This window comes from Amphibalanus amphitrite, unplaced genomic scaffold, assembly GCF_019059575.1.
Source record: "Amphibalanus amphitrite isolate SeventyFive unplaced genomic scaffold, NRLGWU_Aamphi_draft 001847F_arrow, whole genome shotgun sequence".
NCBI lineage: Eukaryota > Metazoa > Arthropoda > Thecostraca > Balanomorpha > Balanidae > Amphibalanus > Amphibalanus amphitrite.
In genome coordinates this window covers 1-23,568 of record NW_024883340.1, presented here as the reverse complement: position 1 = coordinate 23,568, position 23,568 = coordinate 1, and the positions used below count along the sequence as shown (strand labels likewise).

The window sequence follows — 23,568 nt, the reverse complement described above, 5'->3', positions numbered from 1 at the left end:
CCTCCAGCTCTGTGCGAGCCACCGCTTCGTCAAACCCGGGTGGACGACGAGGGTCGTTTGGGAACAAAGAACAGGACGGTGATGATGGGGATGGTGGGTGGGCAAACACTCCGCGCACCCCTTGTACACCGCGGCTCGGCTCACACTGCGCGTGTTATCGGCCGACCACGGCGGGCCGCCGCGGTTCTGTTTGTTCTTCTCCACCCTTCTCGTTATCGCCCCCCCCCCCCTCCCCCTCCCCCTTCCCTGGACCCCACTGGCTCGGTGTCGCGTCGTGTCACCTCGGCCCGCTAATCACGATTCAACGTCCCGTTAATGCTTGATTAGCGTGTCCTCCGATCAACTCCCCTCCCTGTTTGGCTGTGAAAGGCCGTCAACACCCGGGTTTATCTTCGCCTCCAGCTCTGTGCGAGCCACCGCCAAACACCCCAAACCACTTCTATAGCGCCCATCGAACGGTCCCCCCCCCCTATCCCGTCTCCTCGTGGCCGTTCTACCTAGATTCTTCCCCCCCCCCCCGCAGCCTATCGCTGCGCCCACCTGTCATCCTGCGTCCGTCTCCTGTCGCTCCGTTGATGTTGTCCTGTTATTCCGTACACCAAACCGAGCACTTATATCGCGTTCGTCGCGCGCGCCGCGCGAGAAACACTCCGCGCACCCCTTGTACACCGCGGCTCGGCTCACACTGCGCGTGTTATCGGCCGGCCACGGCGGGGCCGCCGCCGGCCTGTTTGTTCTTCTCCACCCTTCTCGTTATCGCCCCCCCCCCCTCCCCCTCCCCCTTCCCTGGACCCCACTGGCTCGGTGTCGCGTCGTGTCACCTCGGCCCGCTAATCACGATTCAACGTCCCGTTAATGCTTGAATAGCGATCAATGTTGTGATGATGAACGTAGAATTCCCCGGCTTACAGGTCCAGTTACTTCAGTTTTACAGTTCCACCAGATTTGCAATTGATGCAAGTAAATGTTGGGGACGCAGATTCAGTATCACAAAGCGGCAGAGGCGGATCCAGCTCAGAGTTTTTTTTTTTTTGGGGGGGGGGGTGCAAGCCATAACAATTTATCGATTCTTTCCATGCCATGTCCATAGGCGTAATGTTAAAATTATGCCCTTTTGGGAGGGGCAAATGCCCATTTTGCCCCCCCCCCCTGGATCCGCCACTGCAGAGCGGATAGGTGGTGATAAGCATCTACACTATATCAGCAAAAGTATGACTTTTTATGTATAAAAAAACTGGACTAGATATATAATCAGTCGTATTTTAGTTCCATGGTTTTTACCGTTCCATTTCTAACAACAGTAATAACAAATAATGAATATGTCCCACCATAGCAATAACATGTTCTGCGTTCTCTATAGTATCATAATGAATATAGGCACTGAATACTTAGCGGTCTTGGATATAATTAGGAACTCATTTCAAGTTGAAACTTTGCCTACCCGGGGTATATTGCGTGATCCATCCATTTCAAGCCAGCTAACATTGCCCTTTAGCCCTCTTTTGAGCGCCACGTGCCTCTGTAATCGCAGTTTTGCACAGAAATAGACAAACACAATCGCTATCTGGCTCATGCTAACATGGTTTAGCCTCCGGGACATGTGCTTTAGAAGGCCTTTGATTTAATAATTAAGTACATGGCTCTCATTGTTTAGTTACTGTAAGTTCAGTGCAGGGACTTTCATCATCTTTTCGCACTGTCGGGTGGCCAACTGGGCATGTTGAATGAGTGTCCAGCGGTCACCAGGTCTTTTCTGGACCAAATACCAGCCGATGGTATGCCGCTGCTCCCCCGCGATGTCACGCTCTCTGCTCTGGTCAGCTGGTGAACATGCCAGCACCGGTGCTGTAGGAACACCGTGACGCTAGTGGCGCCGTTGGCTAGCACGATTTTGGTCCGTCTGTGTGAATCGGCTATATGTTCGTAAAGTGACGTCGGTGATGTGAGTGACAGGAATGTGGGTTTTATGTTGCGTTCTGTTTTCGGCTCTGTGTTCGCCGGTGAATCGTATGTTCCTGTGGTCGTATAGTGAAGTGGCTGATGTGGGTGACAGGCATCAGCGATGGCGGGGACAGGGAGCATGAGTGTCGGGTACGGCACCGGAACTATCCAGGGTCACGAGAAAGATATGACCACAGCAGGATGCTAACCGACATTAACCGTTGACCTATAGCACATTATTATACGTGCACACATAGAACAAAGCTTAACTGGAAGTTTTTCGCATCTGCTTGTTTGAAGCTCTAGAAATGGAAGAAGAAGGTCAATAAATACACAGTTCCGACATTAACAATTGCCTACTCCTTATATGTAGTTCCTTCTGAAGACAGTGAGGCGCGGTCCCTTCCTTGACGCGAGCCCACTGCACCTCCCGGTGCGGAGGGGTTCGGGGAGGCATTCAACCACTCCCAGGAATGTTTGGGGGAGGCCAGACACAGGTCGTTGGTACGGAAATAGACGCGCCTGCGTGATGAATCGGGTCCCAGTTTGTTTTGGCGCGCCCGGCCGCTCAGTGTGTGCCGCTCGGTGTGAGCGCAGTGAGCGGGAAAAGTGACAGATCTCGGGGAGAACGTCAATGAACGGTTCTTTGAATAGGACAGTCGTATAAAGGAGTATACTGATTGAACCCTCGCCCGGTCAGGGAGATCAAGAGATTGTTATCCTTAGCTTTTGTGTAATGGGCATTCGGCGTACATACAAGTTAAGACAGATCACCGTGCTGAAACTTTAACCACTCAATTTGGTATCCCACAAATTTGGGTAAAAATGTCGATCGATCCAGGCAGAAGACGGCATGACGCTTAAAGATTTGCAATTTCTCAGTTGTTATATGATGTGTAGTTGTGCCATGCCCCATATGTTTTAGTTATTGAAAATGCGATGTGCGTAAATGTTTTGAACGAACCTTCCTCGCACTTTGTGTCTACTCAGTTCTTATTTATTAGACGTACACAGCCGCAGAACATTTCGTTTTTCTTGAGGACAGTCCAATTGTTGATCTGATCCGCTTGTGACTTGCTCTTTGTTTATCGTAAATTAGCCGGAACGAGAAGAAATTAACTGTCCCGGGTCCTGGAAATTACCCGATCTCTGAGAATGTAACGGGAGCAGAAGTTGCATCAGTCTCCTCTCTGGTCGTCTGAGAGCACCACGCGTGCTTCATGTCGCGGTTGCACCACCACCGTGGACATATGTCAACGAATGTCTGCCGCGGAGACACCCAATTTCAACCCTGCAACCGCGACCCTATCGAGATTGGTTTGGTGTCTTTCAGAATGCATCGTGTCTGGCATTTCCCACATCAGTTCGGTAGGGGTTTCGTAAGGTTTGGAGACGAAATATACCAGACAATTTGCGTGTTACGGACTGATTTGCCACCTGATAACTGAGCGGTGTGCTATGAGCACAGGTGGCCTACTCTAGACGTGTCTCAATCGAGATGACTAGGCCGTCCCAGGACACTAAAAGCCCACGTAGTTAGCTGGTTGGCTCATAGTTGCGCTGATACCGGCTGAGGTTTGAGGTACTGAGACTATATTTTTTTGTAGGCTCGGACTTATTTGAAAACTCGCTTCTAACTATAGCCTGCGTTTTTTTGTGATGTGGCACTGAGACTTCGTTGTTGTGAAATGAATCGTGAAACGATTTTTTCTTTCTTGTTTATTGGTACTTACTATGTTTGTTCTTCACTTCATAGTAGAATTATTTACTGCCATGTATTGCTTTTTGTTTTAAGCTTTGGTCTATGCTTGTTTTCTTTGTCTTCAACAAACTCCCAAAAATTAACCAGGGTGGCTGCCTAAATGAAGGATTTGGATGTAACTCAGTGCAGATGACCATCCTCCTGACTGCTCACCTCTGACCGGCTGACCTCTGACTACTGACCTCTGACTGCTTACCTCTGACCGGCTGACTTTTGACTGCTGACCTCTGACCTCTGATTGCTGACTACTAACCTCTGACTGCTAACCTCATGACCGGCTGACTTCTAACTACTGACCTCTGTTGCAGGTGGTCGTCTCTGCTTCCAGCTCTGACCTCCACTCGCCATGCTGACCGTGTGGGGACCCCTGACGCCGCTCCTCATCCTGCTCCTGGTGGCTCAGAGCGCCGCAGGAGCTGAGGCGCACAGCGTGGAGCCCGTGATGCGGTCTTCGCACGGCCGCTGCCTCACCAACATCGAAGGTCAGTGGACGGGGGCACCACGGCTGGGCGGGGGGCACCGCAAGGAGGCTGAGGTCCATGCCAGTCTCTTTAGACTGGGGCGCCGCCACTGGACAGGGGGCACCGTAAGGAAGATGAGGTCCAGGCCAGCATATGTTATGTTTTTAATCGACGCGTTTATATACCGACCGAATTCCGAGGTGAGGTGTGTTTCCAAATATTGCTTCCCTTGGAGACTTTTGCTACCATTGCATGCGCAGTAAATTTAGGTATCCAATATTTATTGGTGTTGTCATTTTATGCGGTTGTTATTACGGACTTCCTTTGCGCGCAGCTTTTGTCACTTTTGTCGTATTTGCGATGCAGTTTGGTACGCATAATCCTAAAGCATCGTCTTAATTCACGTGTTTTTTATCCTGATCTTCTTGTTCTTCGTAAGCGAGCGATGATGACGGCAAGAGTAACTGAGAAAGAGAACGAGAAAGAGAAAGAGGAAAAAGAGAAAGACACAGCGAGAGAGAGAGAGAGAGAGAGAGAGAGAGAGAGAGAGAGAGAGAGAGAAAAAAATAGAGCCCCGCTCCTCGCAGAGCCCCGCTCGCCCTGGGGGCGGTGCCGTGACGGCCGGACGGCAGGACGGAGCGTCTTTGTGCCCTATCGACCCCTGCCGGTCGTTTATGGCGGGTCACGGGGCTCGTCGGCCGGGTCGCAGAGCTCGTCACTCGGGGCACGGGGTGCCAATGGGCACTACGGTGACACGGGGCGCCGCCGCCTCGTGTAGCAGTGATTTACTGAGCGGGACCCGCTCCTGTTATCGTAAAACCGAGACGTCTGGGGGTGGGGGAGGGGAGGCGTCTGGCGGGTGTGGCAGCATGTGTCGCAGTCAGGCGATATTAGGGGCTTCTTCGGGCGACGACCGTCGGAGACGTAGGGCCCCAGTGGAGCAGCTGAACCGGTGTTCCATCCCGCTCGCTTATTCTAGGAAGTGTGACTGAAGAGTACGATGACGCATGTTACTAATGCGACGATACTGCGTCACGCAGGTCACGTACGTCACACTTTACCACGTGCGTCACGTCGCACATATGGTGCGTGACGCTCGCCCTCGTAATGCGTCAGCCGTATCGTCGCGTTCGACAGCCACGAGGTGCTGTATGGATTCTGAATACCGTTTAATGGACGGGCTTTGCGAGGTCAGACCGCGGCGCCGTTTTACGCCATCGGCGCGGCTGCAGCAGCGTGCTACAGGGTAAACACCGGGGCTCCGACGGGCGACGCCGGTCGAAAGGTCGCCGATTCCACTGGCCGGCACTCGCAGCGGCACCCGGCTCCCGCGGCCGGTGGCAGCGGCAGACCGCTGGCGACAGTTGACCTTTGACGTGCCAAGAGAATGTCCCCACCTGTAGGTGTTGTCGCAGCGAGCCACCTGTCCTTAGGCATCCATACCAAGCGAGATGGACGGGCCGCATTTTGGAGTCCTAGTGCATCCAAATTAGAGTTGCAAAGTTTTCCCAATGGGCTGCTACCGGCACCGCCCCGCCCCACAAAAATTTTCTGGGATACCGGCATGCTACTACGCCCCAAGCAAAAAACCGCCAAATTACCGGCATACCAAAAAACCTGCATTCTTGATTCTGGCTTACCCCTACATGAGATGCCACATTTTGGCAATTTCAGTAACCGCCCCACCCAGCAGCCACCCATTGTCCAACCAAAACTACCAGCAGCCTGATGTTGGCTGAGTTCGCCCCACAAATACCACAATTTTGAAACTCAATTCCAGTCTACAGCTGTTGAAATATCACCTGTAATCAAAAAGGTATTGCCTACAAAAAGCATTAGCACATTCATCAAAAAAGCAAGGACAAAAAGAACTTGAATTACTGAAATGTGTTTCTGTGTGAGCACAGTGAGCAGCAATCACATTTACCACAAGCGTTCTTATTTTCCACATTCTCCTAAAATGTTGCAGGTACCAACCAAATAATGAACTATAGATAGTCACAAATCACAATACAAAAACTACAGATTCGACCATGTTCCTAACTGAGGAAGCGAGATCAACATCAGCTTTTTCCTATCCGCCAAGGTCATCCTATCCGCCATGGATTGCTGGCTCGTGAGTAAGATACGAATTACGAACTTTGTAAAAATATGTGTTAATAACTCACTTGTCCTGAGAAGTCACCAAATAATATGTATAAAAACGATATAATATCCTCCCCCATCTCAAACGCGGAAACAAACACAGGTTTTCAAGGATTTCGTTATTTTCGAAACAGATGCGCCATAACACAGTTTTTAACCAGCTGATTAAAAAACTGCAAAAAAAGGTTTTAGGACTGCAAACTTCTGCCTCGTGAATGATTTCATTGATAAAAATCATCCAACACGATATTGAATTCCAATGAAATCAACACTGTGAGTGTTATTCACTACAAGAAAATTGATTTCTCTAGAGTGATTCAACCAAAAGGGCATATGAATAAATATTACGTCATCAGCTTACATCCTTTCTTTAGGGGATAGAGGATCTTAAAAGTCAATCCTTGGTTGCCTTTGCGCCACATTGCGCCACTTTGTATTCATTTCGTCTGCATGTTGTGTTTTCTTGTGAAGATAAGACAAAATGCCAGTTAAATTAATTTTCATTTCATTTTGGGACCAAAGTTAGACTCAGGGCTACCTAACACCTGCCTTTTCAGCTGGATTTTCAGTGTCAAATTCTTTGTAGAGTATCTCAGACCACATCTCAGGACTCAAGGCCAGTTTCCAAACAATGTGTTTTGTGTTGTTTTGATTCTGCCTTTTGCCTAGGGAATGATACCATGAACATTGAACATTTATTTATTTTAGTTATTGTATTATGCCCATTACCTACCATTAGACTTACTAATTGGTTTTGCTTTTGCAACATGAATGAGTATTCTTTGTCTTCCTTTGATAGACCACAGTAGATTCTTGACAATTCTAATTAGAGCCAAACCTGTGACGATAGGCGTTATCACAAGTGTATTCGCGGCCATTGGGGCGACGTAAGAAAAGAAGAAACCAACTGGCCCCAAGAACTTTAAATTATCAGTTAGCATGCACCTTTTCCTTGATGTGTAGATAATTTACCATTATTTGTTACAGAAAATTGCATTTAAAATCTTCCATTTATGCTTTTTTCATCGTTTGCACAATATGTTCTTTTACTAAGCTAGAAAGACTAATTAGAAATAGTTCCCGCATCATCAAGAACAATAGGGAAGGCTTGAAGTGAATAAAATATTTTAAACGGTTTTGTAATATACACTGTAAAAAATGATAGCACGTTTTGTGTTATATGGCCAAAAACGACTCGGTACAGCCGTATCTCATAACACGCCACCGTGTTTTCTCATACACGGTAAATCCGTGCTACATAACTCGGTATGAGTTTTGACTTTCCAAAAAGTGGTGTTCCGTAACTCGATAAAGACGTGTTACCGAGTTCGATAACTCGCCAACATGTTTCTAGCGTATCGAATAACGCGTAAAATAGCTCGCATTAAAGATGTTAAGTGTTCAATAACACCACTGGTGTTTCTGGGCTCGGATAATTATCGGCTACATAAACTTATTTGTGTTAATATATCCGGAAATTAGATGTTAGTAAACTCGCCATAAACGTGTAACGTGTTTCGTAGCTCGGTTCGTGTTCATATACTTCCCGTCCAGTACCTCCTTTTAGAATGTATATTAACGCAAGATGAGCTCCATTACACGATTCAATGATCACGTTGAATGAATATATGAATATATAATTCATGTGGACTTATTGCGATGAAAGGCGTACCTTCTTTGATGCAAACGGGGCTGTAACAGGCCCAGCCGCGTTTAAACGGAGGTAACGTCTTTAACCGCAATAAATCGACATGAAGTATACATTTATACAACTCATTCCACATAATTATTGAGGCGTGTAACACAGTTCGTTTTGCTTTAACACACATCCTCGTTAGACAAGTTCATTAAGTCTCAGAGTACAGATCTACTCATTATATATTTCAACAGATTGTTCACAGTATAAACAATACACATGCGCTCTGAGCCTCATCAGAAGTAACACCACGGCGGGCGAGCAGTGGACAGTGGTCCTCCGCGATCAGCAACACTAGTATTGTGAAAGACACCTATGAACAACACGTCTTTGGGCCTGGCGATGGGAGAGTAGAGGTGCCGTTTCACATGCATTCACTGGCGCGGTCTTCAGCTTGTCGAGCCGATCGTCGCAACGATTTTTTTAACGACTTTCCGGTCGACATTTGGGAGAGCTATTGCGTCAATACTAGCTGGGAGTTCTGAGCGCTGGGGCATTGAATTTTCTCATTGAACACGGGGAACATTGCCGCACAAACTAGGAGGCGCACACTCAGAGGCGTGTTGTCTTCGGAGATGGCAGCCTCGCTCCCCTCCACCCATGACACATAGCGGTACGAGAGGAAATTCTAAAAGGCGTCCAACTTCTCCTGGTTCGTGTCTGAAATAAGAAAAAAATAATGTCAGTAAATGACGAAGTGCATGAATGAACGGCATAATGATACATACTCTAACCTTCGCACGGGTGGGGGGTCGGGGGGGGGGAGCGTTGGCCACACTTGCCAGTTTTTTTGCGAGTGTAAAAAAAATCGGCGAGCAGCGCTGCGAAACTTGGTATAGCTTATAATACATCAATTTCACATCGTGAGTAATATTTTCGATCCCGGGTCACATAAGGTCAGGTCACAGTCCAAGTTAAGTGATCATGCCTCTTTAACCCTCGCCCGTATTGGTGTTTTTCCAGCCGCGAACGTATAAGGGGGGGGGGGGGGTCCGTTGGACCCCCCCCCTTGCCGTTTCGCCCCTGATCGAGCTAGAGCTTCGCGGAAAAAACGAGCGTATTGCCCGTGACGAGAGGAAGCCGATGATACCCAATTTTAAGGTACTAGGTCATCGGTTGACCTTCCAGGTCAGGTCAATGACCCAAAAGTCGGGAAAATCGGGACCTGTTAGAAAGTCGTAAAGCGTGGCTGTTATGGGATTTTTCGGGGTGCTGATCACGAATATCATGTTAATTTTGATCACAGATGATGTCTTCATGCATTTAGGCCAGGTCGGGTCAGGTCAGGTCAGGTCAACCAGTAAAGGTATTCGTAGTAGGTGGCAACCGTCTCTACAGCTTCGTAACATGTTACGAAGGTGCTAAAACCACTTCTTAAATGTTCATATGGTTGCTAAATTCGAATTCAGCTAAAAAAACTGGCCTAGAAACATGTAAAACTCGAAAAAGTGAACCGAGGTCATCAAAGGTCAATGACCTGACCTGACCTTCCGGTGACCTTGACACCAACCCTAATGCATGGGAGCAACATCATATCCCATGTTTGAACGCTTAAAACCACGAAAAGACTGCAAATGCGCGGCTAATGCGAGCCGACATACGCCGAATCGCGATTCCGGCCAAACATGGTCTCGAAAAGTAGGTCACAGGTCAAAGGTCATTAGGGTCAGGGTCATGAAAATTTCAGGGTAGGTGTAAAATTGATTAACGCGAGGGTACTGAAAGTTTCGTCGCGATAGGCCGCTTTTTACGCGAGTTATTTGCGAAAAACCGAGGGGGGGTCCGTTCGACCCCCCCCCCCTATACGGGCGAGGGTTAAACTTTGTGATTCAGTCATTTCTAAAGTATATTCGTACATCCCAGAAGTTTGAAACTCATGTTATTTGCATGAGCCTGTCAGTATGAACAATTTGCATTTCTCGGAATTTTGATATCTGTGACCTAAGGTCAGGTCGATTTTGTGACCCCTCCATTGACTTTTAGTCAATGGAAGAAAATTGAAATCCGCTTCTTTTGGCCGTAAATACCCTCAAACATCGGGACACAGATGAACATGGCACAATGAACCGGAAAATTGCACCTGTGACCCCCTTAAATGCCTCTGAGGTCATCTCAGGTCACGAACCGTCTCAAACAGTTTCTGAAAACACCAGGAATGTGTTCAGCTTAACAATACGAATCGAATGACTTGCAACATGACCTCTTCCGTGACCTTGACCTGAGGTCAAATTTTTAAGTTGACCTTTTCGGGTCAACTTATAGGTTATTCGACGCGTCTCCCCGACGTCATTTTTCTTTGACCTATGACATCACAGGACGGCGAGCAAGGTCAAATTGTAGCAGTTTATAATGACAAACATTTTATTAAAGTGACTTATCATTTAAAAGAGACGACAAAACGTTAATACCTATTTAGTCAGGAAGAGAGGGGCAAGTACCGTAGATATTACTCTAGACTACTTTCAGTACCTAACAAGTTCTGAAAAAATCGGACGTCACGAGAACAGTCGCTTTTTATTTTTTAGTCTTTCAAATAACTATATCACTGGCAGTTTTACAGACACATATTTTGTTAATTTTTAGGATGTGTATGGTTACGAAACGGGAGATGTTCAAAACCGTGACACTTTTTTGAGACACCCTGCATAGGCGGCGGAACGATTTGAGACAAGGGGGGGCACCATGGCTCAAGGAGCCAAACCTAGGGTACCCCAAATCCTGTTTTCTCATCGGATTTAGGCCACTTATTTTTCGTCACAGCCCTGACACGATGATTTTTTTTTATTTTTTTTTTACTAAACGAAAATGGCAGTTCACCCCCGTATGCAGGGGTGTACCTAATTTTATATCTCTTTGTGGGGGCATATGCACCCACAATCCTGAATTATGCCCCCGCAATGATGAAAAAGCACCCACAAGTCTTTTACAAGGCTGCAAGCGTCCTTTCGAGAGCACGGTGCCCTTCGCATGCTCTAACGGCGTCCTCCTGACCGTCTCGCGTTCATGGATAGCGTTTTTAATCACTCGGCGCCCTTCTGGGAGAATGGCGCACTTTTGACAGCACCGCGCCATTCTCATGGTCTAACGGCGCCCTCCTGACCGTCTCGCGTCCTTAGGTCTCTGTTCACCGTGCATCCCTCGACTATTCGGCGCCCTTCTGGCCTCTCAGCGCCCCTGAACCACATATAGCGTTTTCAATCACTCGGCACCCTTTTACGAGAATGGCGCCCTTTTCATGATCTCAAGGCGCCCTCGTAACCATCTGGCGCCCCCACGTCCCCACCAACGTAGCACTACTGACTGTGCGGCGCCCTTCTGGCCTCTTAGCGCCCCTGGACCACATAGCGTTTTCAATCACTCGGCGCCCTCCTAAGAGAATGGCGCCCTTTTCATCGTCTCACGGCGCCCTCGTAAGTCGTAACCGTCTGGCGCCTCCACATTTGGTGCCCCTCCTACTGGATGGCGCCTCTCTACATATTTTTTACGTCCTTCCGGTCAGTTTCCACTTTTCAGCGTGTATTTGCTTAGTCAGACACGTCACTTGAAGCGCCATTCGGCTAGCAATGTTATCAAATTCGGTGTTAATTTAGGCTCCCACATAAAGAATATCTATCGCGCCCCAAAACGGCCTGGCGCCGGGCGCCCCTACAGCTGGGCACCCACAATCATTTTAGGAAAATTACACCCCTGCCCGTATGTGTGGTTAACTTTAAGCTGATCCTCAATATGTGTTTGTCTCTTCCTTATTGTCGTTTGATAAATTCCATTTATCCTACATGTATAATTCCCAAGAAGCCATCGCAGTACTAATCAGTGGCGAATCCCAGGGTGGAGGTCACATGGGTCATGACTTAGGGCCTGGGGTCACCACATGCCTGCCAGGAGCACCACAGGCCTGACAGCCGACAGGGGCACCACAGGCCCGCCAGGGGTGCCAAAGGCCTAGCAGGGGCACCACGGGCCTGTCAGTAGCACCACAGGCCCGTCAGGAGCACCATCGGCCTAGCAAAAGCACTACAGGTCTTCCAGGGGCACCACAGACCTGCCAGGGGCACCAGAGTCCTGTCAGGGACACTATCGGCTTCGCAGGGGAACCACCGGCTTCGCAAGGGCACCATGGGCCTGTCAAGGGCACCACAAGCCTGTCGTTGGCAATTTAGGATTGTCAGAGGCACCACAAACCTGTCAAGGGCACCTGCGTTCTAACAGGGGCACCACAAACCTGCCAAGGCCCAGGGACACCACAGGCCTAGCAAGGACACCACAGGCCTGTCAGGGGCACCACGGGCCTGTCAGGGCCCATGGGCACCTAAGTCATGTCAGGGCCCACCGTAGGCTTGTCAGGGGGCAGGGTAGGTAGGTACCACAGTCTTTCCAGGGGCACCAGCGGCTTAGCAGGGGCACCAGTCATCACATGACTAACCAAAAATAAAGAAAAAAACTGAAAATAGGGCACCACCAAAATTAAGTGGCCGAAATCCGTTGAGGTTTTAATTTTGGGCATAGGTAGGGGCACCACTTCGATTCATGAACCTCCCCTTAGAGTTTTCCCGAATCCGCCCTGGTACTAATACATCAAATTTAAGGGGGGGCACCTTGCTTTTGGTGCCCCCCTTGCAGAATTCAAGGGGGGGCACGGTGCCCCGGTGCCACCCCCGTTCCGCCGCCTATGACACCCTGTAAAGGCAATAAGGAATAAGGATCTCTCCGACATATGCTCCGTTTTTAACTTCCCTAAATTAAAAAAAAAAACTGGAGGAGTTTTGAGTGTAGAAATATCAAAATATTGATATTTCTTTTTCGGAAATTTTGTGGTAGCAGTTTCCTTTGCCATGCATTTTGTACCTAATGTGCGATTTTTGAGTCTTTTGATTGAAAATCTATTTTGTGATTTATTCCCGTGAACGACTTTTTTATTTTTTAGACGGAAAATGTCCGAACATGACCTCAGTTTGACCCCCATAACTCATGACCTGAGGTGACCTAGGACGCATTTTTCAGGAGTTGAGTGAAATTGATGTCCGGAGGAGTACTAGAATCGGCGAGTTAAAAATCGCGGCCGTTTTTTGAGTTATCAGCGTAAAACAACAGGGGTGCCTCCCACTCCCCAGCGGGTCGCGGGCGTCGCGGGTTAAGCTCGCACCCTTTACTGAAGTGACCGTCCCTTGACCTCTAAATGGCCATTCCCTGCCATTATACTCTACACGAAAGGCCAACGTTTATAAACTAACACATACTTGGCGATTAGGTAAGTTCACCATCGACTCTATAGTTTATACCTATTATCGGTAACGTCCAACATCAACCCTGATCAGTGGCGGATCCAGGGGGGGGGGCAAAATGGGCATTTGCCCCCCAAACGGCATAATTTTAACATTACGCCTATGGACGATGCATGGAAAGAATCGATAAATTGTTAAGGTTTGCCCCCCAAAAACTCTGAGCTGGATCCGCCTCTGACCCTGATCAACCCAATAGCCAATGCACATCAAAACAAGATACCTATAAGAACCATCAAAATACAGACGGCTGAGTTTCGGCGTCCGGATCCGTCCGCCGGAGGAGGCCGTCAGCCGTCGCTATGGCAACGGCCTGGCGCTTGGACAGCGGGACAGCTGGCCATGGGAGCGGGACGAGAGAGGGAGAGCGCAGGGGTAGAGCGGGGCGCCGGGGCGCCCGGGCTCTCGTCGGATTTGGGTAATCGGTTATGCTTTTGACGATAATAAATATGTTAAACATGTGATTTTAATTTTCAATATCGGCTTCATATTATAGAAGACAAAACCCTAGTCTACTAAAATACAACGGAGTCCCATGCAGACACTAATTGTGATTTGTGATATGTGAAATAATAAATCGGCAGAAATAGGACAATACCTTCTTATCCTGTTAGCAGTTGAGCCGCATTCATCAAGGAATGAAGTCCTGCCTCACAGTCTTGAGCTCTGACTGTGGGACTTGGAGATTTACCTTCATTCTGCTCATCTTGAGCCGTATTCTGAAATAAATAAATTGTGTCAGTTCGCAGCCAAACAGATGTCTACCTACTTCTTATCCACAGACAAATAGAAAAGCAGAGGGAGATACCATGGAAAAGAGAGAGAGAGAGAGAGAGAGAGAGAGAGAGAGAGAGAGAGAGAGAGAGGGCAAGAGAGAAACCAGGCAGACTAATTATAACTAGCTGGTAGATATATGGCAAAAGTTGAAAAGGTACAGTCAAAATTATTCATGTAAGTAGCATGTTTACAAACGCACACATAGCCACCAGTGGTGGAGTGGCAGAATGAGAATCAGGGCCGAGGGCTCCTCCTTTCCATCCATAACGCCACACTAGTCACCACACGGATAATATTTATGAAACCACGCCTAAAAGACATTTAATATCACTGATGTTATTGCTAAGAAAAATTTGGAGCAAGCATCACTTGTACTTACCAACAAGACGTCACACGCAGCACAGATGCACGACCTCCCTGGATCGCACAAAGATGGCGACTGAGGCCCACGCGGCGCTGCATTTGGCGCGAAACTGAACCGAGTAAGTTAACAACCCACAGTGTTAATTGGTGTTAATGTCCCTCAAGATCGCGGCCCAAATAACCCCATTCGGGTTTTTAAACTCGACGCAGAGGGGTAAAACACGGCAACGTGTCATTCAACACGGTAGAACCGTGCGCAAAAATGCTTCCACAAAATCGTATTCGTGTTTCGGAACACAGTGTCCGCCAATTGCGGGTATGAATACATGGCGATTACTCGAACAGTGTCATTGTACATGGGGATTCCGAGCTAGTTCATCCTGATTTGGACTAACCGTGTTTTGCTTCGCAATAAGGTTTAAATTACTCGATAAATACGGATTCATTAGCAAGTTAGTTGTTTGAACACATCGTTAAAGTGAGTCAGAAAACTCAAACTGTGCTAACATTTTTTACAGTGTATGTGAAGGCACTTCTAAAATTGCCTGTAGAAATATTGAAGGCAAAAGTTCAACTTTTTCACAAGACGGATGTCTATAAACCTATTTAACTTGTGACAACTCAGCCGGTATTTCGTCGCCTACAGCCCAGCTTTCCCTAGTGACCGATAGAGGCGCTGCTATCGATGTCCGCCCGTGCCGCCTAACGAAATGCTGAGGTCCATGTTTTACCCCTGTCCCCTACCCTGCCTACCCTTAGCAATGGAACTTCTACCACAAAATGTATTTTGCAGTGGCTAAGATTGCTGTTATTACAATTCAATAGCCTCTTAGTGTCCAAAGTTTGAATCATATGCTGATAAGTTTTTTTGTGTGCAAAATCAAAAATACCGGCATGCTACCGGCAAGACATGCCAGATACCACGAAAAAACCTGCGGTAGTGAAAAATTACCGACATGCCGGTAGTGCGGTAGGGAAATTTTGCAACTCTAATCCAAATTAACTACTAATTATTGCCGCATTATTGCTTCTCTGGCACTTGTGGCTGCATGCACCGATGACCTCCACAGTCCGAACGCCCTGAGCCCCAAATCATCATCATCATAATCGCACTGGTAGCTGGGGACCCCTTGATGGTTTTGCAAATGATACGCCGCCTGCATATTTTGCTGGGAATGCATGGTCAGTGCAACTGCACTTACGGTGCATGCTCAGGGCATAAGATGTTCGCATGTATCGATGTGCAACGAGTGCTGTATGCTGGTTGTACCCTATGGCTCATGTAGCGCCCGCAGATGACTCATAACTTTTGATCGTCTCATCGCTGCATTATCCGACTCAAAAAGGCTCTTTTTTGTCAGCATATTTGTCCAAGTAGAAGGCATGAAAGAGTAGCACTATGTAGACGGTGCCATGTGCCCAGGAATGCATTTTGTTCATTTCTGTCAAATTGCTTTGCATCTTGTAACTTTGCACCTTACCAGTAGGTTATGAGTTGGGGACTGCACTTTGCTCATGCACATCAAAATATCTTGCAACTATGTAGGTATGTAATTACTAAATAGTCGCTTTATACGAAAGGAGGCAATCTCCATCGAAGTTTTATTGAATGCATTTTATCAGTTACATGTCGAGAGATTCAACGGATTGTTCAACCACTCAGCATAGTCCATGAAACAATAACCTCGATTTTATTGCAAGCTTATAAATGTTTCTATTAATAAATCGGCAATAATGTTATCCCAGAAGCATCACTGGCCGGACTTTTAATCGTCAAACTCACAGGCGTCACAGGTGTAACGTGCGCCATAGGTCTGGATCTTTCCCTTATATGATAGGCCGGCACGGCACGAAAGGCAGTGGCCTGCGCGTGCGCGCCATTCAGACGCTGAACTGCATACTCATGCGTCTTATCTTTGCCATACTCTTGCATGACTCAGGTAGAAGTCGCGGTCAGTCACTTGACCAGAGATCACCATTGAGGAAAACAGAATGCAACGCACGACCAACCCCAAATAAGAGTATGGTTTAGTGGTTGCCTTGTCTTGCAATCCAATTTTGCATAAAGGCTTATATGCAGCTTGTATTCGACACGCGCATTCACGGCTGACGTCTTAGCCCTCGGCTTGCGTACACTAAATGCGTCCAACCGGCCCACCTGACAGAGCCCAGAGCCCCGCTGATCGGACAGACGTGCGTCGCCCACGCCCTGCCGTCGGCGGCGGCTGGCCGGACCTTTGTCGACACTTGTCGAGGTGTGTCGGCAGCGGTTCGGCCGGGCCGTCGGCGCGTGGGGCAGCCGCCGGCCGGCCGGCGCAGACGCCGCGCTCGAAGGTCGCCGGGTCGTGCGGCGCGCGTACGACCCCCGTACGGAGCCCCGCGAGCCGCGTCGGCCCCACCCGCCGCTGCCAGTTGTGTTTATGGTCGAATGCTTGGTCGGCCCGCCGGACGCCTCTGCTGAGAGCCGCGGCGGACAGACCACTGCTGACCGACAATGGCGGAGAAGTCCCCAAAATTCACTGAAAAATGCAATAGTTGCTAGCCAAAACTGTAACTTGTAAACGACTGATTTCAAAATGAGGTGATGTTCGAAATGAATGCGTATGAAATCATGATATGCTCCGTTGGTTAGCTGAAGTACCACGATTTCAAGCGTGCAAACCACGCTAAGCTGATCATACTTCACGGAACAGCCACGGTTGTCTGTGTTTCAAAAGTCATCTAGCAAACGATTCCAATGTTCTTCGTGCCAACGATGCTCAGGAATTGCCAGCGATACAGAACAGACGAATAATGATCTAAATACGTCACGATGGTAAAATTCGGGTTGTTGCCGGGAACGGATCATGCTATAAATACTCGTAAATGGGCGATTGATGAGTGAATGGGCATTTATTATTCAGAATATCGGTGGGTTGCGTGTCACGTGATGGTGGTCCACTGGAACGGGATCAACTATAGAAGCGTTCCGTAAAATGTTGCCCCTGGCTGTTCGTTTGCGCCGTGCTTCGCATCCGTCTTCGTTCGGCGGCGACGCCATTTCATCTCCGCAGTTGGAGCGGAGAGCTGTGATAATGACGTTTCCGAAAGCCAACAATCACTGCTGTATCATTGGCTCCTGCATCTGACGTAGTTAGTTCTTATGGCGAAACAAGAAACAGCTCAGAAACGGCCCCATGACGTCTGTCCGTCGGATGGGAAGATTTTAAATTAAGTTATAAAACCCCGACTGCAGTATGATTTCCCTAATAGTCCATAAAGTATCAGCTTTCTGCGTCGTAATAAACAATTCGAAGATCACATTGCCTTCGTGAGCATGACGTCGACATTATAAGTATCATGTCGACCCCACCTCATGCTCGCTAGAGACGCCTCTGGGATTTGATAAACACTCTTTGGTGGTCGGCTGGGATCTTCGAGGTCGTGTCGGTAGCACGAGCTGCAGGCGGCGGATCATTATGCTGCGGGCTTGTCCAGAGCTGTCGGAGCGACTTGGCTCCGTCGCGCACCGCTGCAGATTTGATGTCGCTGTGCGTTTGTCACTATAACACTCATGATGTTTGTGTGGTATGTACCTTTTGATGGACCACGATTTATAGTTGTGACTCGATGGAAGACGCCCCTCGCGCAGCTGAGACTGACCCTGGGGCAAGGGGGAGGGGTCGACCGGATGTTATGGTCTGGACTGCCCCTCGTCCATCCCTGCCCCTCCCCTCCCCATTCCCAACTGACCCGCGGCGCAGAAATGTGCAGTACTGTGCACTAATGGAGTGCCCCTCCCCATCCGAGAAGGCTTGTGGCGTAATTGAAACATGTCTGGCGTCGTAGGACTGTATGAATGCGGAGTTCTGGTAAGAATATGCGCAGTACGTTGCAGGAGGAGAATGCTATGTTACATAAACTGAGCTGAAAAGTATCGTTATATTTCGTTTCTCAATGAGAGTGAACTGTTAGAAAATATTTAACCTTTCTTGTTCAACACACACGGGATAATTATTGCAGGCGTACACGCTGTCGCATTTTCGATCTCAATAATTTCATGATTCAACGGCTCATTAATTATCAATGACACTAGTTTGCGGGAAAGAAACTATGATCCTTTGTGGGCACCGGTCGTGGTTGCAGCAGGTCTTTCCGTGTTGGTGGGCCTACTACCCAGTGCGTGGGTCTGATCTGATCCCCTCACCAGCACGTGGTGGGTCCGACGTCCCAAACCTTTCCGTGGTCGCGGTTGTTGTCTCTCACGGTCCATGGCTGCCGTCACCGTTCTTCACTGTCGCCGCTCGCTCTCTCTCTCTCTCTCTCTCTCTCTCTCTCTCTCTCTCTCTCTCTCTCTCTCTCTCTCTCTCTCTCTCTCTCTCTCTCTCTCTCTCTCTCTCTCTCTCTCTCTCTCTCTCTCTCTCTCTCTCTCTCTCTTTCTCTCTCTCTCTCTCTCTCTCTCTCTCTCTCTCTCTCTCTCTCTCTCTCTCTCTCTCTCTCTCACTCTCTCTCACTCCTTCACTCCTGGCCTTGCTCTGTGATCTCCACTAACAACCGTCCTCTCCGTCAACCGTCCTCCTTTTCAACAACCGTCCTCCTCCTCTTTCCCCTCCCTCCTCCATCGATAGACCCAATTAGCCGCCACACTGTCCGGATTCCCGGCTTCGGCCATGACGTTTGTCACAGGCTGGACCACCACCTAGTTTTGGCTTCGCTGTCACGTCTGCGCTCACTGTTGTCTGTGCGCTGAGGCATGGTGATACGAAGGGGAATGTGTGGGTCAGCAGGTCACACCACGGAGACCATTGACTATTGAAGAACAATTTAATGCGGTCTCAACGCTACTTTGCACTTCAGTGGCATTGTATGTCAAGAATGGCTGTCTCCTGGGTCCACGCCTCTAATGGTACTGTCTTAGATCAGTAGTGCGCTCTCTGCTAGCTTGCAACAGGACGGGACTACTTTTGGTAACAAATGGTACGCGTTCGACACTGCAAGACTCGCCAAAGTGCGTCACATTCGTCGCTGTTGATGGTCGCCTGCCGGCTGCCAATACCGCTCGCTGGCGTTTAATGCGAGCCAAACCAAGAACCATCCTGGTCAGGAGTCAGAGTCGTGTGGGCGGTAATCGGGGCCCACGGCTTCCGCGCTGCTCTGATTTCGTCAACCCATGGGTAGTGAGAAAGGTTAGTGGAGTATAAGGAGACAAGACTGTTCCGTCCTTTTGGTACCTACTGTATAGAGGTGACCCGGGCTTTGAGAGGGGGCCCGCGAGAGTGTCCCTTGTGGTACTGACTACTGATCGTGGGTTGAGAGCGGGGCCCACCCGAGCGGGGGAAGAGGACTCAGCAGCCTGCGCCGGCGACTGGGCGACCCGGATCTGACCCCGATCTGACCCCGTGTCGGTGGTCCCCGGTGACCGCAGCAGACCGCCCCGGGCTGATAAATGACCGGCCCACCGCCGGGTTAGTCGCGCTGTGCAGGCGGGGATTGCCGTCTGCGGGGGTACTGTTATGGATCACAACAGGTATACTTCCGACTGCGCAGTGCTAGCTGATAAACGGCGGTCACTGGTAATCGTTTAATTCTGGTTTATATTTCAGAATACATTTCTGCGTATAGACAGCAATTTTAATCTCTTTTCCTCAAAGTCGTCTTAAAATTGTCTATCATTATGGAGTTGTTGTTTGTCAAATTATGCTATCAGCAAGATGGTAACCACGAAACACGATATATTGGCTCTGACTACCGAGCACGTAGGTCGGTGATCGACATAGCATTTGCATGGACGGCTGATGGGAATGCGGGCAATGATGTGTTGGATATGCAGGCATTAATTGCGGCCTAGTCACTACTTAATTATCGGGTAACTCAAAGGCATATGCACTGCAGGTTATGCGTGACTTTGATCATTTATTTGTACACTTCCCAGTGTTCGTACTGCCCTCTTAGGTCTACAGAGTACATATGTACATATATTACGTCAATTTTAAAACATATCTTTGTTCGTGATCTGTTGAAATGCCTAATAAAATTTTGATTTTAATACGGAAGCTGATATTTTGATAAAAAAATGTTATGCATCACAGTAAAAGAACAAACAATGCATATTAAAACAATATAGTGGGATCACTTCAGTTCATAATAACTATTATTTTCTAACAATTATCGTTTAGCTAATGAAAAACAGCAAATCATTTATTGCCATTTTTAATGTGAAAGCAAGTGTCATTGCACAACAATCTGTTTTTGTTGTTTTTTTTCTGGCAAAACTATTCCTCGCTACTCCTTAGCTCAGTGGGCCAGGATTTGACAGCAGAACTGCAGCCTTTTTGTGTTTCCACTGGGCGACCTCGCGGGTCGTGTCTGGAATGGTTAGTTCACCTTAATAAAAGGCGTGCCTCGAAACCGACCGTGTGTATAAATAACGTATGAGTTCAAAGAAGCATGACAGTGCTGAAAATGTGCCTTATAGGTCTTTATTTATTTGGAGAAGTTGTATCAAGAGATCAAAACTACAACATTCTACATATATAAGGACCACGATGCCCATATGTTTAGCCAGCTTGTCGCAAAAGCTTGCTCGTTGCGTGCCTTTGCTCATGTAACCTATGTACTGCTGCTGTTACAATAATCGATTACCGGATGTCACCCTGTCAGCCGTCACATTCACGCCTCAGCAGTTGAACTGTCTATAATGTGTAGTGCATCACTGCTCTCAGTCTACGAATAATGCTCACTTCTTCCTTTTCGCTCAATTATCCCTGGCCTGGCCTGGCGCGGATTTACAGCTTTTCGCAACAGAAGGCAGCAGAGCTGCAGGGTGGCCTGACAATCATCTGATTCTGGTCTCTTTCATTCATATTGATGGGTTTGCTCAGATGCAAGCAGTGATCACATCTCATGAAACTGTTCAATTGCCTCGGGGGCGTTACATGCCGCCGGAAAGTGTCTTTCGGTGGCCAGCCTCCGGAAAATTGTCTCGTGGGTGGCTAACACCCACGAGACAGTGCCACCTGTCGCGGAACAGTCGCCCGTGACAGTGATATATCTTATGTGTACGTGAGCTGGAGATCGCCCGTATTGCGTGGAATATAGCTGCTTGTCATGCCTAATGTTATTACAAGGTCATTTATACTCATATAAGTGACTGTTGGCTTGGAAGGCATTAGTTTCGGCTATGACCTTATGCATGAATATAGGTCGCCGTAAGACTCAGAAGTTTTCCTCCTAACGGAGCATTTTGAACCTTTAAGCACACTGAAGGTGAATGTAGATCCACAGCTGCGTATTTTTCAAGCCGTTATTCGACTTAGTGCCAACCTACAAATAGTTCAAAACCACTTACTTCTCGCCTGCGTGCGTAATGTGAGCTCAGCTGACAAGTTTCTTGGATCGATTATTTATATGTTTGATGTTTGAAAGAAACACTCGATAATTAATTTATTATGAATCGCAGGGCATATCGTTCGAATCCTGATGAAATGCTATGGGCATACAAAATGCATAACCACATCGATGAGTGATGTGATCTACATTGATCCTATGCAATCACCTCGCATTGACGCTCACATTTGCTAAGCTGGCGCTGTGTGAAAAGAGCGTGCTTCATTCCGGGAATGCGTCGCAGCCTGGACTCAATGAATGGCTGATAACCCAACGAAAACAGTATTGCCAGTGTATGAGGGTGAATGGTGATATGGCTCATAGATCGTACGGACCGAATAATTCAGGCAACCGATACCCCTCAGAAATACATAAGCGAACATCCATAGATTTATATATCGATGTCAGTAAAGCGCCCAACCCTTTCACACAATAGACAGTGGACTCACCTAGCCACATTCCCAACCATCTTAGCCATCTTAGCCATCTTTCTCTCGTCTGCGGGCAGTTCCTCCTGCGCGCCACATGCACTGGGAGGAGCGCGAGATCGCCATGAAACTGCAGGTCTCCGACCGGCCCGAGTCGCAGCTCACCGCCTGGATTTTCAAACTGTTCCTGGAGGAGGCGCTCGGCTACGAGCGGGTCGAGCTGGTGAACGTGCGAGACACGTACAACATGACCACCTACATTCGCACACTCTCTGACTGTCCCAGGTCAGTCTGCGCCCTGCGGCCTGATCTGCTGTGGTGGTCGTACCGTCAGAGATAATGCGAAATGTCCGCATACCTAATTGAGGTTGGTAGCTTGACTTGTTTGGCTAGCTTGACTTTTTGTAATAGGAATATTGCTAACTTAGAGTTAAAGAAACGTCACAGCTACATGGAAACTTGCCCGTGAGGCGGTCCACCATCCTGCCACAAATGAGTCAGCTGTTATTGTATCGTCTCTGCGACAAGCATAAGTTCCAATACACTTTACATGTGTCCTTTACCTGTGTTACATCACTCTTATTTCTCTGTGCTGCCCAGTGTCCGTATCACACCTTTGACCTTTGCCACACCATTGTTGTGCTCCCATTACGGAGTATACCCCTCGTTATATCCCATCTCACACATCTGTCACACGCCTGCAACTCCTCTCATGCCCCCCCCCCCCCGTACGGCAGGTGCGTGGATCTGGGTCCTCTGTACCTGCACGAGCAGGACGGAGAAGAAGCCGTGGTCGAACCCGAGGCCACCATCAACCTGGAGGTGTGGACGCTACCCGGCTACGAACACGAACAGGATTTACTGATGTATAACGTCATGTACGCCGGCCCGCTGGGGCGCCGTCACAGGTCAGTCGCCGCCAGGTCACGTCACGGGTCACAGGTCAGGTCATCACAGATCAGTCGGGCGGGTTATGGCTTGTATGTCACAGGTTGCGGGACAGGTCATATCACAAGACGGGTAGGAAGTCAGTAAGATGCCTTGATGCAGCAGACGTGGCTTGAGGGGCCGGTGGGTGGCTTCATGGCTCGAACAGAGACGCTAATGCTGGGCTTTGATGTAATCGATGAAGTAATACTGATTCAATGGACCGTGCTTATGATGATATGCCATCTTCTCGACTTTGATAGCCTTTCGTGGGTTGTGTAAACTGAGACGTTGTTTGAAGTTCTCCCGGGGATTTATCGGCGGCTCGGAAATTCCGGCTACACGCTAGTACTACGGCGTGATGATATAACCCTCTGAGCTTGTCCAAATAGAGCTTCGGTGGATTGATTGAATGTGGCTGGTG

General features: G+C 48.4%; 1 protein-coding gene and 1 long non-coding RNA gene across 2 annotated transcripts in view; one reads left to right on the top strand and one right to left on the bottom strand.

Moving 5' to 3' along the window:
* Positions 1-23,125, top strand: part of LOC122375467 — a gene marked incomplete at its 3' end in the record, with an annotated part of 52,858 nt that extends 29,733 nt beyond the window's left edge. Inside the window, exons 3-5 of the mRNA XM_043354876.1 lie at positions 4,012-4,185; positions 22,298-22,502; positions 22,955-23,125. Coding sequence (XP_043210811.1) covers positions 4,050-4,185; positions 22,298-22,502; positions 22,955-23,125 — 512 coding nt within the window. The remainder of the gene's footprint in view (positions 1-4,011; positions 4,186-22,297; positions 22,503-22,954) is intronic.
* Positions 8,249-14,466, bottom strand: LOC122375466. Its single transcript, XR_006255396.1, has 3 exons — positions 14,441-14,466; positions 13,883-14,003; positions 8,249-8,665 (listed from the first exon to the last, which is right to left on the bottom strand). It is a non-coding gene; the product is annotated as an uncharacterized LOC122375466 (long non-coding RNA).
* Positions 23,126-23,568: the final 443 nt, after the last annotated feature.